Raw genomic sequence first — 16,683 nt, 5'->3', positions numbered from 1 at the left:
TTTGACGGAAGTCATAAACGGCGAGGCAGTTCAGATCGATGGGTTGATAATGACAGAAAGCTAGACAGGGTTTGTTCAATGATCGGGTGTGATTTCTTTAAACGTCGGCTGGCAGCTTTGTTTTTTTATCGATTGCCGTTGAAGTCGGGTTCTCAGCAATCGCGGCGCTACCTTGACAACAGGAGTAAGCGAGGAATGCCAGTAAGCGTTGAAATTTTGAGGAAAAAAAATCCCAAGTCAGAAGATAACAGGGATACTCCATTATTAAATAGGTTTAAGAATATACCATTGCATTAATTAATGCAATAATTAGTTACAGTATTCTGACAGGACAGTCAAATAATTTCTGAGTTAACGGACTATATTTATTTGCCCACATTGCCACTCTGTGTCAATACATATGATTTTTTCTGTTGTTTTGAAATTACAGTAGGCATAGTTGACTTGTTATAAATATAGAAAACGGAAGACAAAATTTGCAAGCCAACGTGCGAATATGTGGTGTAAACCAAATCCCTTTGTGGGGAAAGCGCATCTCTTTCAAAAGACTTCGGTCTGATTTGATCATGTCAAACTTCACGCTGCTACTGTCCTCTTCGCGACTTCGGGCAACTTCGGCAAGCGTGTTTTTATCTGTTTGCGCAAAACACAAGAAGGTGTTCACGGCATGCGGACATCATCGGCCTTTGTTAAATGTAATTTAATTACATTAAATCCATGATGTTAAGATATGTACGATACCGTTACAATGAGGTGAAATACGGAGCGGTTGAAGTCACTATGCTTCAGCGCCGGATTTGAATACCAGATGTACCAAAATCAAAGATCAATGCAGAAAGCTCAGAATTTTCGTCGAATTAAACGCAAAATGCCATACAGGACAGAGTGTTAAATCACTTATAAAGCAGGCTACTCATGAGTAAAAACCATATGTTCCGGCTTGAGAAAAAGCGCAGTCGTTCCGCGTCTACATAAATTTCCTTCGCGCGTTTAAAACCTAAATCTCTCCACAATGACAAGTTAATATGCGTTACCATGGCAACAATGTAAGATCTTATCACTATTTTACGAGGTCGAGCTTTTGTTAACACTTTCGGGGTGGCGGAGATGCATTTAAAATCTGATGGTAGGTATACATACATGAAATGTGTATCGATTTGAGTTTTCCGTTATTCAACGGTGATTGTCACGGTTGATGCAGACTGGAGCGGCCTCGGGGAATATTAAACTATTTCACACATTTGGAAAACGCTGAATTTCCTCGTTTTCCGTTTCAGTCGATTATGTTGCCTCGGGCGAGTCAAAGCGTGTGGATTGCACAAAGTCGTTTTCCTTTCGTTATCTCATCGGCGGACTTTCACTCCGTACTTATGAAAACTTTATCACCCAGACTTACCCTATTTTATTTTATAACAGTAAAGAGTGGAAACCTATTTAGTTATTCATTTTGTGGCGTGATTATATCGTGTTATTAAAAGTTCGTTGTGATTTAAATACTCGTGTCGACTATATTAATTCGCTGACCTACAGCAGAGTACGTGTGCCTATCAAACTTACATGATCGCTAAGACGAGCAAAAACTCGGAGCGGACTTTGACTTAAATCCCGCGCATGCCACGTTCATACGAGGCGTTCACCGGAGACGTAAATTCGGCTTTTATATCACTTACCGATCTCAAACAGAGGGGCAGTTCCCAACTTCCACGGCTTGACTTGGACATGACTTGTAGACCGATGAGAACGGAACGGAATCGTGCACTCCAATGTTCAAAGCGGAACTTGTCGCAAAACTTTATATTTCGACTGTCTTGTCGGGGGCGGACGATTTTCTCGTCCAAGCACGGAGAGGAGGCGAGCGGCTCGTGATTGGGCGAGCCTCAAGTCTGCTCGTGACGTACTTCAACGCCATTGGTTGAAGTGTTGCTTTCTCTTAACGATAAACTAAGTGGTCTTATTTTGTGATTGGCTCTCGATGGCGCATTTCTTTTCATTTGAATAACTAGTCTTGCCTTCAATCGTTCATTTTATACTCTTGGAATTGCCCGAGTCATTATCAGGGAAAGTGGCCTTCATGAGCAATTTGACCTTTTTGCAATATTTTCCTTAATTAGCTTGATTTTTGTCAATAGCAAACTAACCATCTATCCACCCAACCTGAAGAACTGTCCTGTGTCGTCGAGCAGACCTGTAAGACTTCGAGCAGTGTCTAATCTCTCCAAAGATATTTTGTGCGGGTCCGAAGGAAACTGACAACTAACTATGAGATGAATGGCGCGCATGCTCCCTCCCCCCCCCCAGCCCTGACGGCTCACACGCGTGCGCACCCTCGTTCGCGCGGTCGCTAAACGCATCAGTCGAAAAGATAGCGCCAAAACAGTACCAGGCGCAATAACGCTAGCACCTATGACTAAAGGGAAAATAAAAAAACAATTCATCTAATATCCGCCAGCCAGCCGACGAAACGCAAGTATCGTAAACGACAAACAGAAATTGCTTGGGTAGCAGCCGGGATGCGAAGCTACGAGCTGTCTTGGTGTATATAATTGATAATGATGATGGCGGCGGGGGTAATCGCCCGCCACCGTTTAAAGATAAATTTACTCTAATTGAACGTATTTTCCAGGGTTATAAAGGAGCAAAGCCGGCCCAATTACGGCTATTTGTTGCAGTTCGAAGCCATTCATTAGCCCTCCCAACCGTCATGTAGGCGGCGAAGGCGGGAAACTGATATTTTCAGAAAAGGAGTTTCAAACAAATCGATCTCTTTCCCTCGCCGTTAACAGTTTAGAGAGCCTCTTTCCCCTATCTCTTTATGTGTCATTATTGTACACACATACAAAGAAAACATTTTCTTCACTTTTGGTGGATTTGCAGATCGAGATGAAAAGACAGGGAGAAATGTACAATATTGTGAACCGCGGATTTGCGCTATCTGAATCTTGACATTTTTATGATATTTTCATGCCCGCGCCAAGAAAAAAAAATAGCTGGCAAATTTCTATAAGACGGAAAAAGAATATAGTTTGATGAGAATCAGAATTGTGACTGAAAATCAATACATATCATTGTAAAGAATCTTCTTTTTCATTTCAGACAACGTCAGAGCTCCATTGTGTGCTGATGGCGCGCATTTTGTCAACTGGCGTCTATTGATCGAACCACAGTGTATCAGTTGAAATTTCGAATTAACAAGTCGACCAATCGCGTTACCTTTCCGGTGCATTGATTGATAAGCTCAAATTTGCCATTGTGCCCCTTTTACTCAGAGATGTGCGTCGGTTTAAGGAAATGCGGAGAAACGTTTACCCGAAGCTGCTTTCAAATTATAACTTGGAAAGACGGGTAAAAATGAAATTGCAATTTTAAGACGAACCGCGTAAACTGACGCGAATGAATGTATGTATCGCTCTGGTTTTCTCGTCGAACTTTTCTTTCCCGTGGTTCTATAGTAAAACGACTATACAACGCCTCCGTGTACGTATATCGGAGCGTTTTCATAGATCGGTGCTCACGCACACACAGTCATAAGTGCATCCGTTTCCGGAGCACAAAATTGGAATTTTCGGTGAATATTGGTCGATATATGGTGAAGGTCCGCAGTGTGGAAATCAACTTCCGGACGCAAACAGGCGGACAGGGTCACTTGTCAAATTAATGTCTATGGCATAGGTACAAGTGTACTTCAAAACAGGTAGGAAAGTTGAGCGATAATAAAGTGCGTCTTTGTACGACTTCCTGGTACGGACTCACGGAAATCGCTCCGAAGCGCCTTAACGTGTCAACAGATGCGCCAGAAGGACAGGGGTCATTGACCCGACAGGTGACGTCACTTGACAAAATCCGACAGAAAGGTCATCACCGACGTTTTGTAAAAAGTACGTGACCCTTTGTTCAATGTTCAGCCAAAGTACTGACTCAGAGTGTTGATTGTAAACTAATTAATTTTTATGCAAAAGTTATTTTTTGTTAACTCTGTTAAGCAGTCGAGCGATGAGCCAGCGAGAAGCAAAACAGCATACGCAAAGGTGAAATTGTTCTTTTTTCAATATTTTTCTTTACAAAACCGACTCTCTCGCTTTGAACCAAGGGACATGTCAATGATAAGCTGCATTTGTGTTTCTACACCGAACTGGCGATACTGTGCTTGGCGCATGTGATATTTTTCATCTATTCTACTCATCCCAGATGATGCAGTTCTGTGTTTTCAGAGACTGAGCAGCGACTTTACAATCTTCATACTTTCAAAAAGAAAAAGGACCCATTATGCATTATTACTGATTATGTATACCATGAATGACCTTTTGAACTGTACATCAGCGCAGGTCAAAATGTAGACCAAAAGCAATGTGTAACTTTAGAAGTATTAAAGTAAAGGGGAACAAACGACTGGGACTTCTTCAAGGCAAAACATCTAACATTAACGTTTAATTTTTTTCTGTACTGCTTACAGTGAGCTCATCTTGGAATACTTCAACTAGATTTTCTACACAGCAAACGTCCCCCCTCGAGGAAACCCTTCCAGTAATGACTTGATTCTGTCGAGTTTCTGTTTGTACCATATTTGTTTCATATTTTTATCGATTACTACAAAAGGTCGTCATCTTGACTTTTGTCAACTCCGACATTTTTGAATAGCCTTGTAATACTAGAGTGATTCTTTATAAGCCCTTGTGAGAAATGTGAGACCTGATTTATTCGATTATTTTAGTCATTGAGACGAAGAGACGAACTGTAAAGCCTCAATGTATTTTTTTTTTCTTTCCAAAATTAGTCCAAGAGTTAATTGGACAAGTGGATATGAGAGAAACGCGTCGATCGGTTGCTATGACGACAAACTTAAAAGGAGCTGGAGAAGCACTTCATGAGACGATATTGAAGGCGGCCCAATAGGTTTATAATGAACACTTATACCTTTCAATGAAATGCGATTCATTTGTGACCTCGAGGGACGACGGTTAAGTAATACCAAGGATTCGGTATCGGTCGGTGAACATCTCAACCGTAACTGCTCCGTTATTTTATTTTGCCCAGCCGGTTCCTCTGAGAACTCTTTAAAATATTTGGAGGCAATCATTTGATTCCGTGTTTCTCTCTCGCAGTGTGTCTCCCTCTCTCTGTTTCTCTTTGACACGGTCTGTCTTTATCTCTGTGTCAGTCTCTGTTTCAGACTTTTTCTGCATCTGCTATCGGTCTGCCTGCCTATCGGTTTGTCAGTGTGTCTTTGTCTTTCTCTCTGTGTGTCTTTGTCTGTCTGTCTCTGTCTGTCTGTCTGTCTGTCTGTCTCTCTCTCTCTCTCTCTCTCTCTCTCTCTCTCTCTCTCTCTCTCTCTCTCTCTCTCTCTCTCTCTCTCTCTCTCTCTCTCTCTCTCTCTCTCTCTCTCTCTCTCTCGCCACAAGAACACTCTGCGATTTAAGTACGAATGAGAGCGTAGTATGACGATTATGGTAAAAGCAAGGGAAGGTACAGGTGACACACAAAAAATGATTAATGTAAGAGATGACTTATGTGTATCCGCAAAAAATGAGAGTGCGGCGTGAGGAAATGAGAATAAAGCATGCAACTTTCACAACGCCATACGTTTAAATGTTGACATAAATATCTTTATTCAAACATAATAGCGTAATCAGTTTGAAATACGGGACCTTATTAACGCCAAATTTGACGCACGAAGCGAGTTTCAGCAGAATTGATATGGGCTATTAATAGGAGGTTTCTCGGGAGTACGGTCGCGGGAACGCAATCAGCGTTAAGAAACCTGGTCCCTCTCGCCACAAGCTAAGTCCACTGCGGCGTCAGTATCCTGGGTATAATCTGAAATTGACATGCCAAATAATCGACCGAGGATTGAGTATCCATGATAAAAATATTGACTTTCCCTGCTGTCGGCGGGGAAGTGCAGCTGCGACTTCGTCCATTTGAGTATGCAGATTCGTTTTCGGATGTCAACATTGGGGAAGTACTAGTGCTCTGAGCTCTGCATACGAACTGCAGCGCGCGAATTGCCGGAGATTGCAGGCGGTAATTCCGGGTGTCCCCTCTGAGAATTGGCGGGCAAAACTCTTGGGATTCTCCCGCCTAATTCATATAGAAAGTAACAGATTACAGAGCAGAGAGGTGAAATGACGAAGGCGTGTTGGGAAAAGGGGAAAATACGAGAGTTCAAAACTTTAGTAGGCTCTGACAAGTGCTTGCGAGCAACAAGGGCATTCAATGCGACCAATGATTATATGGTTTTTTTTCCCATTTACCGAAATTTTTTCCGTGGATAGAAGCTGCCTCACCGTGGTGTGCTGCTGATAAGGCGGCCGGCTTTAAATCTGGCTTGAGAATCTATGAATCACAGTCTTGCTTAGTACGTACATGTATATGCAAAGCCTGTCAAGCCACAAAAACGGTTGTCACTTTTTTTGCATTTCCAGAATCAATTACAGCTTGCTTGTAAAAGGAAAACCGACTCAGTGACAATGTATTTTAAACTGCGAGAATTAAAGACATCTTTTGAGCTGTGACAAAAGAAAAATGCGAATCAAATCTGGCCATAAAAAGGAGAAACATAACTGTATTAACGTTTTCCGACACCACTTAGCGGGGAATTTCTAAATTAAAAACAAAAGTGCACCATGCGCAGAAAAAAATAGGTAACATGTTGTCAGTTGCCTTACGGCGAAACGTTTGATGACTGGAAATGTGATATCCAACAACGTTTATTTGCCATCAGATATTACTGAAATGTCAAGCTATATTAGTGTATTTCCACGACCTGGCCATTTTGAAACTTCTTACTCCTGGACTGCATCATTTTATGCGTGGAGAAAACGTTCTTGACAATTATGCATCTCAAATGAATGGAAATTTAACTTTGCCATAGCTGACGCAAAGATCTCATGGAACATAGAAAGGGGTTTTGGAACATGTTAGAGCCATAGAAATGATCTTTTACCCGGCATTTGACATGCCACGCTAACGATGCATCGTGTTATTCGAATTCGTTTTCTTCTTTTATGCGAAGGATGTTCTCAAGACCTAGCTATATACTTGGTTTGTAGCAGTATCGCATCGAGTTTTAATACCGACGAACAATAGACAGTGTTCTCTCCGCTGATCGTTCACGCGCGGTGAACAGCTGAAATACAAATTTGCAACACATATAATATTGAACTGAATGTTTGGTTAACTAATTCAAAAATTTGCATGATGATTCCCGATCCTTTTTTTCCTGCTTGATTGAAAGGAATGGATTTCGCTTGTACTAGACATCAGCGTACACTATATCACTTATTATTGCTTTTTTCAGATTCGAAATACCCCCGGACGGAACGTTTCATTAGGCCCAACTATTTTTTTTTCTCGGTTGGCACTTGCCTATATTCGAAACAAACGTACGTTTGAAGCTACCCCACCCAAAAAAGGCAACCCGCCGTTTTCTATTTAAAGCATATCGGCGCGTACGTACCTCCAAATTATCTTGCGAACGATCACCCCGATTACTTTTTCCCTCTTAAAATCCACTGATGTAAAAATACATCGAGCAAAAAAAAAATACAACGTACTCCGTAAGGGAAGAGGTCGCGGCGTCTACGATTCAAAATCATGTTGACAACGCAAATCCGGTATTTCTGACTTTGTTATCGGGACGTCCGTCGGGACATCCTAATGTTTAACGACCACAAAAAAAGGCCAGGAGTAAAAGAAAAAAGTCCACATCAGACAGGCGTTCAATTCGATTATACCGCCCGACTGCGTTCATTCCCAGCGTGTCATATTTACGCGTTTTTATTATACTGTACGCTTATTATTTCTTTAATAAACGGGTTTTAATGAATCCTGTAATCTTCCTCCTATTTCCCCCTGGGATGGGAATAATTGTATAGCCATATAACAATACAAGGTATGTTTTCTCAGATTAGTGTGAAGTTATAATTGCATTCTCTGGCTCTCTGTTGGTTCGAAGCTAAAGCGAGCGGGAGGAAATGGTGCATTAACGATCCGCTTGTGTGCCGCAACGGTCTCTCAAACGCGTGCGCTGTTTACATACACATGGCGGAAAGATATATACCTATATAAGAGTGCCGCAATCTCTTTTACAGTTGGTACTTGGCAGTCTTCCTATAAAAAGGGAAAAGCTCCGGCAGCAAAACGCGCAGTTTACTTCCCCCCCATCTTTCCTTTACTTTTCACAGCGATAGCGATCAAAGCTCACTTGGATCGTGTATTATCATGAATCAACGTGATTGGTCGTGAAAGTGTGCGTCAGGGATGACGTCATCACGCCTACTGAACCACGGCCACTTTTCTTTGGGTAAACTTGATTGTCATCCTTTGCCATGTTTTTATTTGATCGGATGACGTAATCAAGACCAAATGCCTGTAATACTCGACCGACTACTGTTTTTGGTTACAGTGTTTTGTGTTTCGAATCGATCGTGACGTCATCGGAATGTGAGCGTTCGAGGATTTGGCTTGTTTTGACAAAAGTTGTGATTGTGCTTAACGCGCCGGGTAAAAATCCTTGAGTGTATTTTCATTGCTCAAGGGCGCTTTGTGTTGCCCTTGGGTCAAGAGCGGGACTCGATATTTTTATGCAGGGCTCGCTGCGTTGTCGCGTCCTTACATTAGTACCCAGTCAACGCAAGCGTTCGTACGCGGGTTCATCGACGCGAGAGTGCCCACGCAGAGCCTCGTTATTGTGTACACGAAGCAACCAATCGTGATCGCATACACGACAAGCGACTTGACTCGACTCCTCGAAGACTTCAATCGAGGAGATTTTCGACTTTGTACAAAAGAAATACGTGACGGATATACTCGGGCTTAAAATCACAACAAGGAAAGACAGCTGCTTAATTCATTAGTGTTTTCCAACAGCGCTCCTTCAGCGTTCGTAAAGATAGCTTACACCCCGAGGACAGATATTCCGACTCTGAAATTTTAAAAATACTTTTCTTGTCTACCGCTTGTGGGAGCTCATCTTAGAGATCTTTGAGTAACAAAAGATTTCAGTGTCTTAGTTTTTTGAATATCGAAAATTCAATTCTCAACCATGCTGTTAACACAGGGAGGCGGTCATTTTGAATTTCAAATATCTGTCAACTAAATGATAATGTTAGGTAATTTGTTTTTCTAGAACCAAATTTTGCATCGTGACCCCTGGTTTTTATTCTTGTTTTGCTAAGTTGGTAAGAGTATGGAACAGTCGAAAATTCCATTGAGGAAATAATGAGAAAAAGTTTAAATCGTTCAGTTTCGAGGCGCATAACACCTTAAAGTCGCTGCTGCAATTAGCTTTTGTGTTGTGCTGAGGGGTCAAACTACGGGATATTGAAATGCATTGTGGTTAAGCAAGGATTTGAGCTGGTGCTCTAGTAAAATACGTTCATTGCAAATGTGATCGTTTTTCATGGCAGGAAGCTCTGTATTTATACTCGGTCAAACTCTGCATCTTTTGAATCTTTTAGGCTTTTCTTTTATGAATTCCTTTATGTAACTTAAACTTCACTTTTGGCTCCTGTAACCAAATGTGATTTACCCATGGAAATCCGCCATACTGCCTGAGTCTTTTATTACTCACTTAAGTGCAAAGTCACATTTAAAGGTGCTATGAATTTACCTTGTCGACGAAAAACAATCGCAGACTTCGCCCATACGTAACAGCCTCAAGAAAGTAATTTTCATAAGTTGAAAAGTTCTATTGATGTACTAGACTAAACAACGTTTGTTTTACTTCTTTCATTTAATCACCAACGTTTATATTACATATAGATCTCATAGTTTCGCTTTAACTACCTTCAGTTACTGGTACGTTCAAAGTCGCATCACGCAGCAATAGCAAGCCGCCATATGCAAATTTACTGAGTATAGATACGAAGAAAAATAACTTGACTACTTCTGTCCGTTGCATTGTTCCAGTGCAACACGCAACGCCCGGAGTACATTTCAGCCCGTGCCTCCGGGGGCTCCAGTCTTTATAAAACCACATGGTTCCCGGTGTTTCCAGGCCCACTTCAGCTTCAAAACTCACGCCTCTTGTAGTACAACAGCTGCATGGACATAGCCACAGAAATCCACACTGAGAGGGCAGCACGCAACTGACGAAACTCAAAAAGTTGTCCACTGCAGAGTCAGCATACTGCAATCCCCACTGTCGGTGTCCGACAAACCTCTATTATGATCACCAGTGGGTGCCAAGTACTTTTCAATGTCTGCTTTAGCAGATAATCCTTTTGCTGTTCTGTTTGATATAGTTCTGTTGCTATGTTACACCTCAAACCGTAAATACATGTACAAATACATATAAAAGACTGGGCTCATTTCGCTGCTCAGTTATTTTGGTTCTCAACCTTCCAATTTATGGGCAAATTAGAGTTTCTGGAGCGTTTTTTGGTGGTAGTTTACCGTATAGTATTCTCCGAGTCCCTGTTCGTTTAATTTCCCAGCTGCACACGTCCCTTTAAGGTAACACGCGTCTCGAACGTGTAAGACTTAAACTGTTGGTCAAACTTTCATATATATATATATATATATATATATATATATATATATATATATATATATATATATATATATATAATATATATATATATATATATATATATATATGTCGCAAGGTAGTAACCGCGCTGGGGAGGGGTAATACTAGAGTTGTCGACGATCGATGCGATGAAGAAAAGTGACTGCACTTTGCCGATGGTTATCACCAGTGTTCCGACATATGGAGTAATTTTGACTTTCCAAGGAATGTGTACCAGTGTGAAAGGTACGTAAAAATTATGATAGGTGAAGAGATGGCTCCAGTACCAGTCTCTCTATTGATGACAGGCGCCACTGATCGCATCTGCTGACAGCTATGGTCGCTCAGTCTGGTAGTATTTATGATCCGAGCGTACGCTGTAGATGTACATTTGCGTAAAAATACAACCTGAACAGGAAAAGTGACCAATATTGGCTTATTATAAAAAACCGAAAAAGTACTGTACTTTACTACGTTTTAATATTCGAGTTACCCGCTACATCTAACTTACTGAATCTGGATTTAATCACAAGGTATTTTTTGACTCTATCCCTCCCTAAACAGGAGGGACTTCCTTCATTATGGCCCTGTTCTTCAAACAGAATTACATCCATTGCGCTTGCGCAATGCCAGACCAACTGTACTCTTTCCTGTGAAATGCGCAGAAGACCAAGTCATGCGCTGGCAAGCTCAGGTGCTCCATAAAATAACCTAGTTTATATCCATTTTCGTTTTCTCTTGGAGATCGACCTTTGTCGTTATCGATGTGTTTGCGGGGGTTTTAGGACAGTGGCAGATACAAGACCGAACGGGATTCTCAATCTAACGTCATTTCTGGCGCAGAACTTTGCTTCTCCGGCTCGTTAACCACGGTGACTGGCCCAAATTTCGTTTCATTATCGGTCGCCGAATCGCAATCGATTTGCAGGAAGGCGATTTTGTCAGTAAATGGCCCGGGATGTTGTATAGGATATGTCCAGTCAAGTTGCAGTGGTCAACATCATTGAGGCTACATCAGTTGTACATATTGTAGCTTGACTAATCCGGCTGCATATCTGCGGGCGTTTCTACGGTCAACATACTTTGAGAACCGTCTTAATCGTCCTTGGATAGTGCACGACTGGTCATCTTGACAGAGACAAAAACAACGTTTTTGGCAGTTAAGACGTTAACAACGCACACGGGGACCGTGTTTCTCATACAACTCTGTGGTAAATCCCAGGCCCTCTGCAAAGTCGGCATTCTCTCTGCTGTGCAGTAAGTCGAAACTGATGGACGATTTCGAAGTCCCGGGCGATTAACTTCAAGTTATCCGGAACATGCCCGTAAGCTTTTTGCAACGCAGCGCGTTCCTAAACCAACCAAATAAAATGTAAAGCTTCGGCAAATACTAACCACATCGTTAAACGTTTCAGTTTAGAGAAAGTTATATTTCATCAACTTATTAGAATCGATCTTTTGCCAAAACACAACAGAGCAAAAGAAGTTGAATTAAATACACAACGGGCTTGGGGTTTTGGAACCACATATACAGAAAGCTTATAAGACTGTTACTTTCAAACCAGTTTCAAACATTAAAGGCACAGAGTCGCTCTTTCCTTGGATAGCATTATCAAAAATTCAACCAAGTTGTCTTGAGCATGCTGACACAGTAGTAATGGAGGAAGTATGGTTGGCATGGCAAATGACCTTTGACCAGACTCTGGTATTTACCCAAAGTCTAGACCAATGAGATGTCAGCTTCTCTACAAAATTGCTACTATCGTTGTGCAGTACAACGAGGTTGTATTTGGCACTACTTATATCTCATACATTTCAGTTCACGGTTGATTTTAGAGCTCTTAAATTTTCCGTGATAAAAATACCTGCCAAAGTACTGAACTTGTCCCCTTCAATAAACAGGAAAAGAAATTATCCTATCCCGGTACATGTAGGTAAAAGAACTCCTGCAATTATTGTAAATAAAACGAACCAGCTCTTAATGAAAAATGCATAAACGATGCCTTCCGTGAAGAGAGGGCAAGAACTTGAAAAAAAAAGAAATACGCGAGACAGGTGAACCGAAATAGACTTTTAGTGATTCATCTTAATGTTTTCTGCTTGGTAAGAAATGTAAATTATTGGCCAAGCCACAGATCATGCGACGTGAAATTGGACCGTTGGGAAAAGTAAAGAAAACTCCCTCAGCTCAACCCTATGCTGGTAAATCAATCCAGTCGTTACTTAGCCAACCTGAACAGCAAGTGTCTCCTCTCGCTCCTGGAGAAGGTTTTTCCGGGACGTGAGGTCCAAAGCCTGGCAAGTTGTCGATAGTGTTCAGTCTGTGGAAATGTGAAAGCGCGCGCAATTTTCCCGCTTAAGTCATCTCCACATGATATAATTTGCACGGTTTAAAGGTGCCATACTGCATTGTCGTCCTTAATGACGCACACGTATCTGAATTAAAACGTTTTATTTTTTGTATTCACGATCCGGCTGATCTACACAGGCCAAGTGAAAGATTCGTCACGTGTATTGCGGTGTCATACCTATATAATTCAAGATTTTGGTCCACAGTATGCCTTTCAGATTCTGCATTTGTTGCAATTTTTGCGTGCTTATTAACATCGCTGCTACATACATTCAAAAGTATTAAAATTTCATGTGTTTTCCGCTGATCATATTGCAGTATATCTATACAATAAATGTCAGAAAGGTTAAGCTTTAAGTTGACAACCTTTTCCGTCTTTTAAGGCTATTTCAAATGTCATACTGCTAACTCTGACTGTCGCCGACGGCCATCTTAGATTTTAAAAGTAAAAAATACAGATAGATGTCGCTCGCTTGACCACAAATGTTCCGGTAATGGCCGCAAGGTAATTATTCATTACTCTCATTTTTCTTCCCGCCTTTGTCATGTATAGTCGCAGATGTCGGGATATCGATGTAAAGTTTGCATCGGTATGTTTATTCTACAAGATATAGCTCATCGACGCTATAGATCGTCTGCCTCGTCTCAGTAGAAAGTTGCGTGTTTGCAAACATGGCGGCTATTCCCATATTGGTATTAAAACTTATGTAAATAAGGTTCGTTTCATCTTTCAGCACTTTTATCTTTTTAAGGTTAATTGCTCTTGTCTTTTAGCGGACTGAAAGTACAGTGTATGCTTGACAGCATCTTACAAGTTGCCCCTCTTCCTTAAAGGGAGGGGTCGTCGGATCTGCGCATGTGCGACGCTATTGTTTACAAACAATGTATTTCATGCACGATATCTAGATATATCACGTCTTTATAGCTTCAACAACTAAATTTTATGATGTACATTATGACAAATATGTTTCAACTTTCATCAATCGCTAACGTATCTTCGATATAGTGTGTACATGTTCGTGTGGGTCCCACACAACCTTCGGGCTCAGCTCCGCGTCCCCTCGCTTTAATGTTTGAACTTTGTTTGCTCGTATCGTACATTTCTTCATAGAACCTTCTTACTCTCAAGCGATCTCACTCTGTCGTCGCCATAGAAGCTGATACACAGGTTGATGTACCCATAAATTGGTTCAATATCATGTTGTATACGATTGCCTAAAGTTTCCAGCCACTGTACGGGGCTGTGTCAAACTCGTCGCGTACAACGTTTCGTTGATAGAATATACAAAGAGATAACGACGAGATAACGCAATAGGTGAGACATTCGAAAGCTGCATCACTGTGTGAAAGCACAGATCAGACACGTGTGGTGCCTGTCAGAAACCGTCTCGTTCCCGCTTATCGAGAAATCGCGACAATCTTGTCGTGCATGCAGTTGAGATTTCTGTGCGAAGATCGTTGCTACCACGCTGTACTGTCGACTGGTCGCTTGCTCATCCTGAAAACTAAAAGAGTTTAATGAGCGTTGACGAAAATCGCCGAATTCAGAACGCTGAACGACCAAAGAAACTTGGCAAAGTACAAAAACAAATTAGAGCAAAGAGTTAGCGCGGGAAAACATTTATTCCGCGAAAATTACATATCAGTTTGAACATCACAAATGGGAAGTAAAAATTGACAGTCGTAAACAGCGTGGAATTGCATCAGGATAAAGACGAGCCTAATATGAACATCAAAACGTTAAAAATATCAGCAATAACCGGAATTACTATCAGAGCAGAATGTTCCGAAATGACAAACGTGCGCTGATTTGACAAATAAACTGAAGCTTATTTCGGCAACGCTGACTCCGGCATTTTATTTAAAACGCTGTAAACAGTCCGAAACTATCGCATATGTGTTTTATGTTTTGAATGGATGGCGTTCATCATCTGTAGCTGTCCCCATGAACTTTTGGTGTTTTTTCAGTGTTCGCGACTGAGTATTCTTTCAATATAGTTTTCTTCGTGGAATTATAGATTGGATACAATTACTACAATGGAGTTTGCATTTTGCTTATGGTTTGTGTGCATTCCTTGTGTACCGACATGGTTTTCTAAAACTAGATTCAATTTTCAAATCTTCCAGAAGCTCTCTTGTCAAATTTGTAAACTTTGAATACAAGCTCTATAACGACAAGAGACCCAATATTTCAATATTTTCGATAGGACTGGGATAGGAAAATTTATTTTGATACCGTTATTAAACAACCCACAACGAGCAAAAAGACATACGCTTCACTGCATTTTTGCTACTTGCGGGTAAGGGACCTGAAAATGTGTGGACAGGTCTTTAAAGTTTCTTTCAGTCAGTAAGATTTTTTTGTTTATGAGTGTAAAATGAGCGTCATTTGAGAATATCCATCCTAGAAATGCGAAGACAAAAATTAATGATGCTCTGAGCAGGGGTCCACTTATTATCTGGATACCCCCATTTTACATTTGCCCTAGCTATTTGACGGCTTTGATGAAATGAGCCTGACTCTAAAGCGATAACTCCGCGTAAGGCGCAGTATTACCTAGAACTTTGTGAAGTCATTACCAGGCTCGTGAAAAGGGTCATGCGGTGAATAATTGATTTGCGGACCTGTTTGTTTGTTCGTTGGATAACTTGATAGAGGTTAAAGTATCTTTTGCGCGGATAACAAATGCACGCACGAACGAGCATGGAACGTGAATCAATTAAACGGGCGGGAACTGAATTCAAAGGAAAATCTGACCTTTTCTGTAAGAATGCTCAATTTGCTTTTTTGGTCGACTTTCAATCGATCACCCACCACACGGTTTGGAGACATCGGCCCAATTAGGTTTTAAGGGATCTAAAGTGATATTGTTCGGAAAAAACGCTTGATTCAAAATTTTAATGATTTGACTAGAAAATTCTGGAGTTCGTGTCAGTCACCAAAATTAGGAGTGTCGTCTGTCTAGTGTAAAATCAGCTGGAGATGGAAAAGCACAGCCAGGGATAAAGAAAATCACTCTGAAATGATTCCTGTGTGTTTGTTTTGCCTCGCCTTTCGAAAATAACCGGTTTAAAGACGCGTCGAAGCCGTTAAAGGCACGTTCACGATTTGATACACGGCGTCTCGACAGTTTCAATATTTGCTAATCCACCCACGCAATTGGTTTGTGTCTCCTACGCAAGTTGGGCAGAACTTCATAGGTGTAACATTTGCTCGTTTGATTAGTAAAGTTATTGTTGCATAATAAGAAATGAACCTGTAAAAGGGCGCTGGTATCTGTCAAGATGGCTTACTTTGGCGCCCATTTTCTGACCGGTAACGCTCAAGTCAACTAGAAAAGCAAAACACAAGGTCTTGTGTTACAGCACCATGGGCTTCAATTTTTGACATGGATGTACTTTCAAGTATATCTGCCTTGCCCGTAAAATATAGCTCCTCTCATTCCCTGAACCGTGCTCAAAGGCCGAGTGTTCAACATATCAATTCTGCCTGTACGTGTAATGCCAGATGTCATCGATGACAATTGAATTTTAGTCCAGGCCCTGACTAGTATATACTTGTCAAGAATATCAGTGCATATTGTACAAACAGCACTGTTCCGGCGATGTTGGTTTTGTTTTTAACATACTTTTAGGGAGGAGAATACGAACATGGGTGTTTGTTCTACAGAACAAAGACAATAAAAATGCTATCAAAAGTTGCAGCTATAGTGCGGAAAATTTCAGGCAGGCCTAAGTCTAAAACCAGCACCTCTTTTGAGTCGGAGCAAGTCGATACGCTAGGATTCCAGGAGGGGTAAGCAAACACGGTAACGATAGTTTCAAC

General features: G+C 41.2%; 1 protein-coding gene across 2 annotated transcripts in view; it reads right to left on the bottom strand.

Annotated features, from left to right (window-relative positions):
• The window catches only part of LOC139151454 (uncharacterized), a 55,608-nt gene that overhangs the window by 32,675 nt on the left and 6,250 nt on the right, over positions 1–16,683 (bottom strand). The window contains exon 1 of one of the 2 annotated variants that reach the window (XM_070724278.1): positions 1,671–1,822. The exons of the other annotated variant lie outside the window; for it this stretch is intronic. Within the exon in view, the coding sequence (XP_070580379.1) occupies positions 1,671–1,721 (51 nt within the window). The 5' untranslated portion in view covers positions 1,722–1,822. Of the gene's footprint in view, positions 1–1,670; positions 1,823–16,683 lie in introns of those variants that run through there. 2 annotated transcript variants of the gene reach the window in all.

Source organism: Ptychodera flava, chromosome 15, assembly GCF_041260155.1.
Source record: "Ptychodera flava strain L36383 chromosome 15, AS_Pfla_20210202, whole genome shotgun sequence".
In the NCBI taxonomy this organism is placed as follows: Eukaryota; Metazoa; Hemichordata; class Enteropneusta; family Ptychoderidae; genus Ptychodera; species Ptychodera flava.
This window is presented reverse-complemented; position numbering and strand designations above follow the sequence as displayed.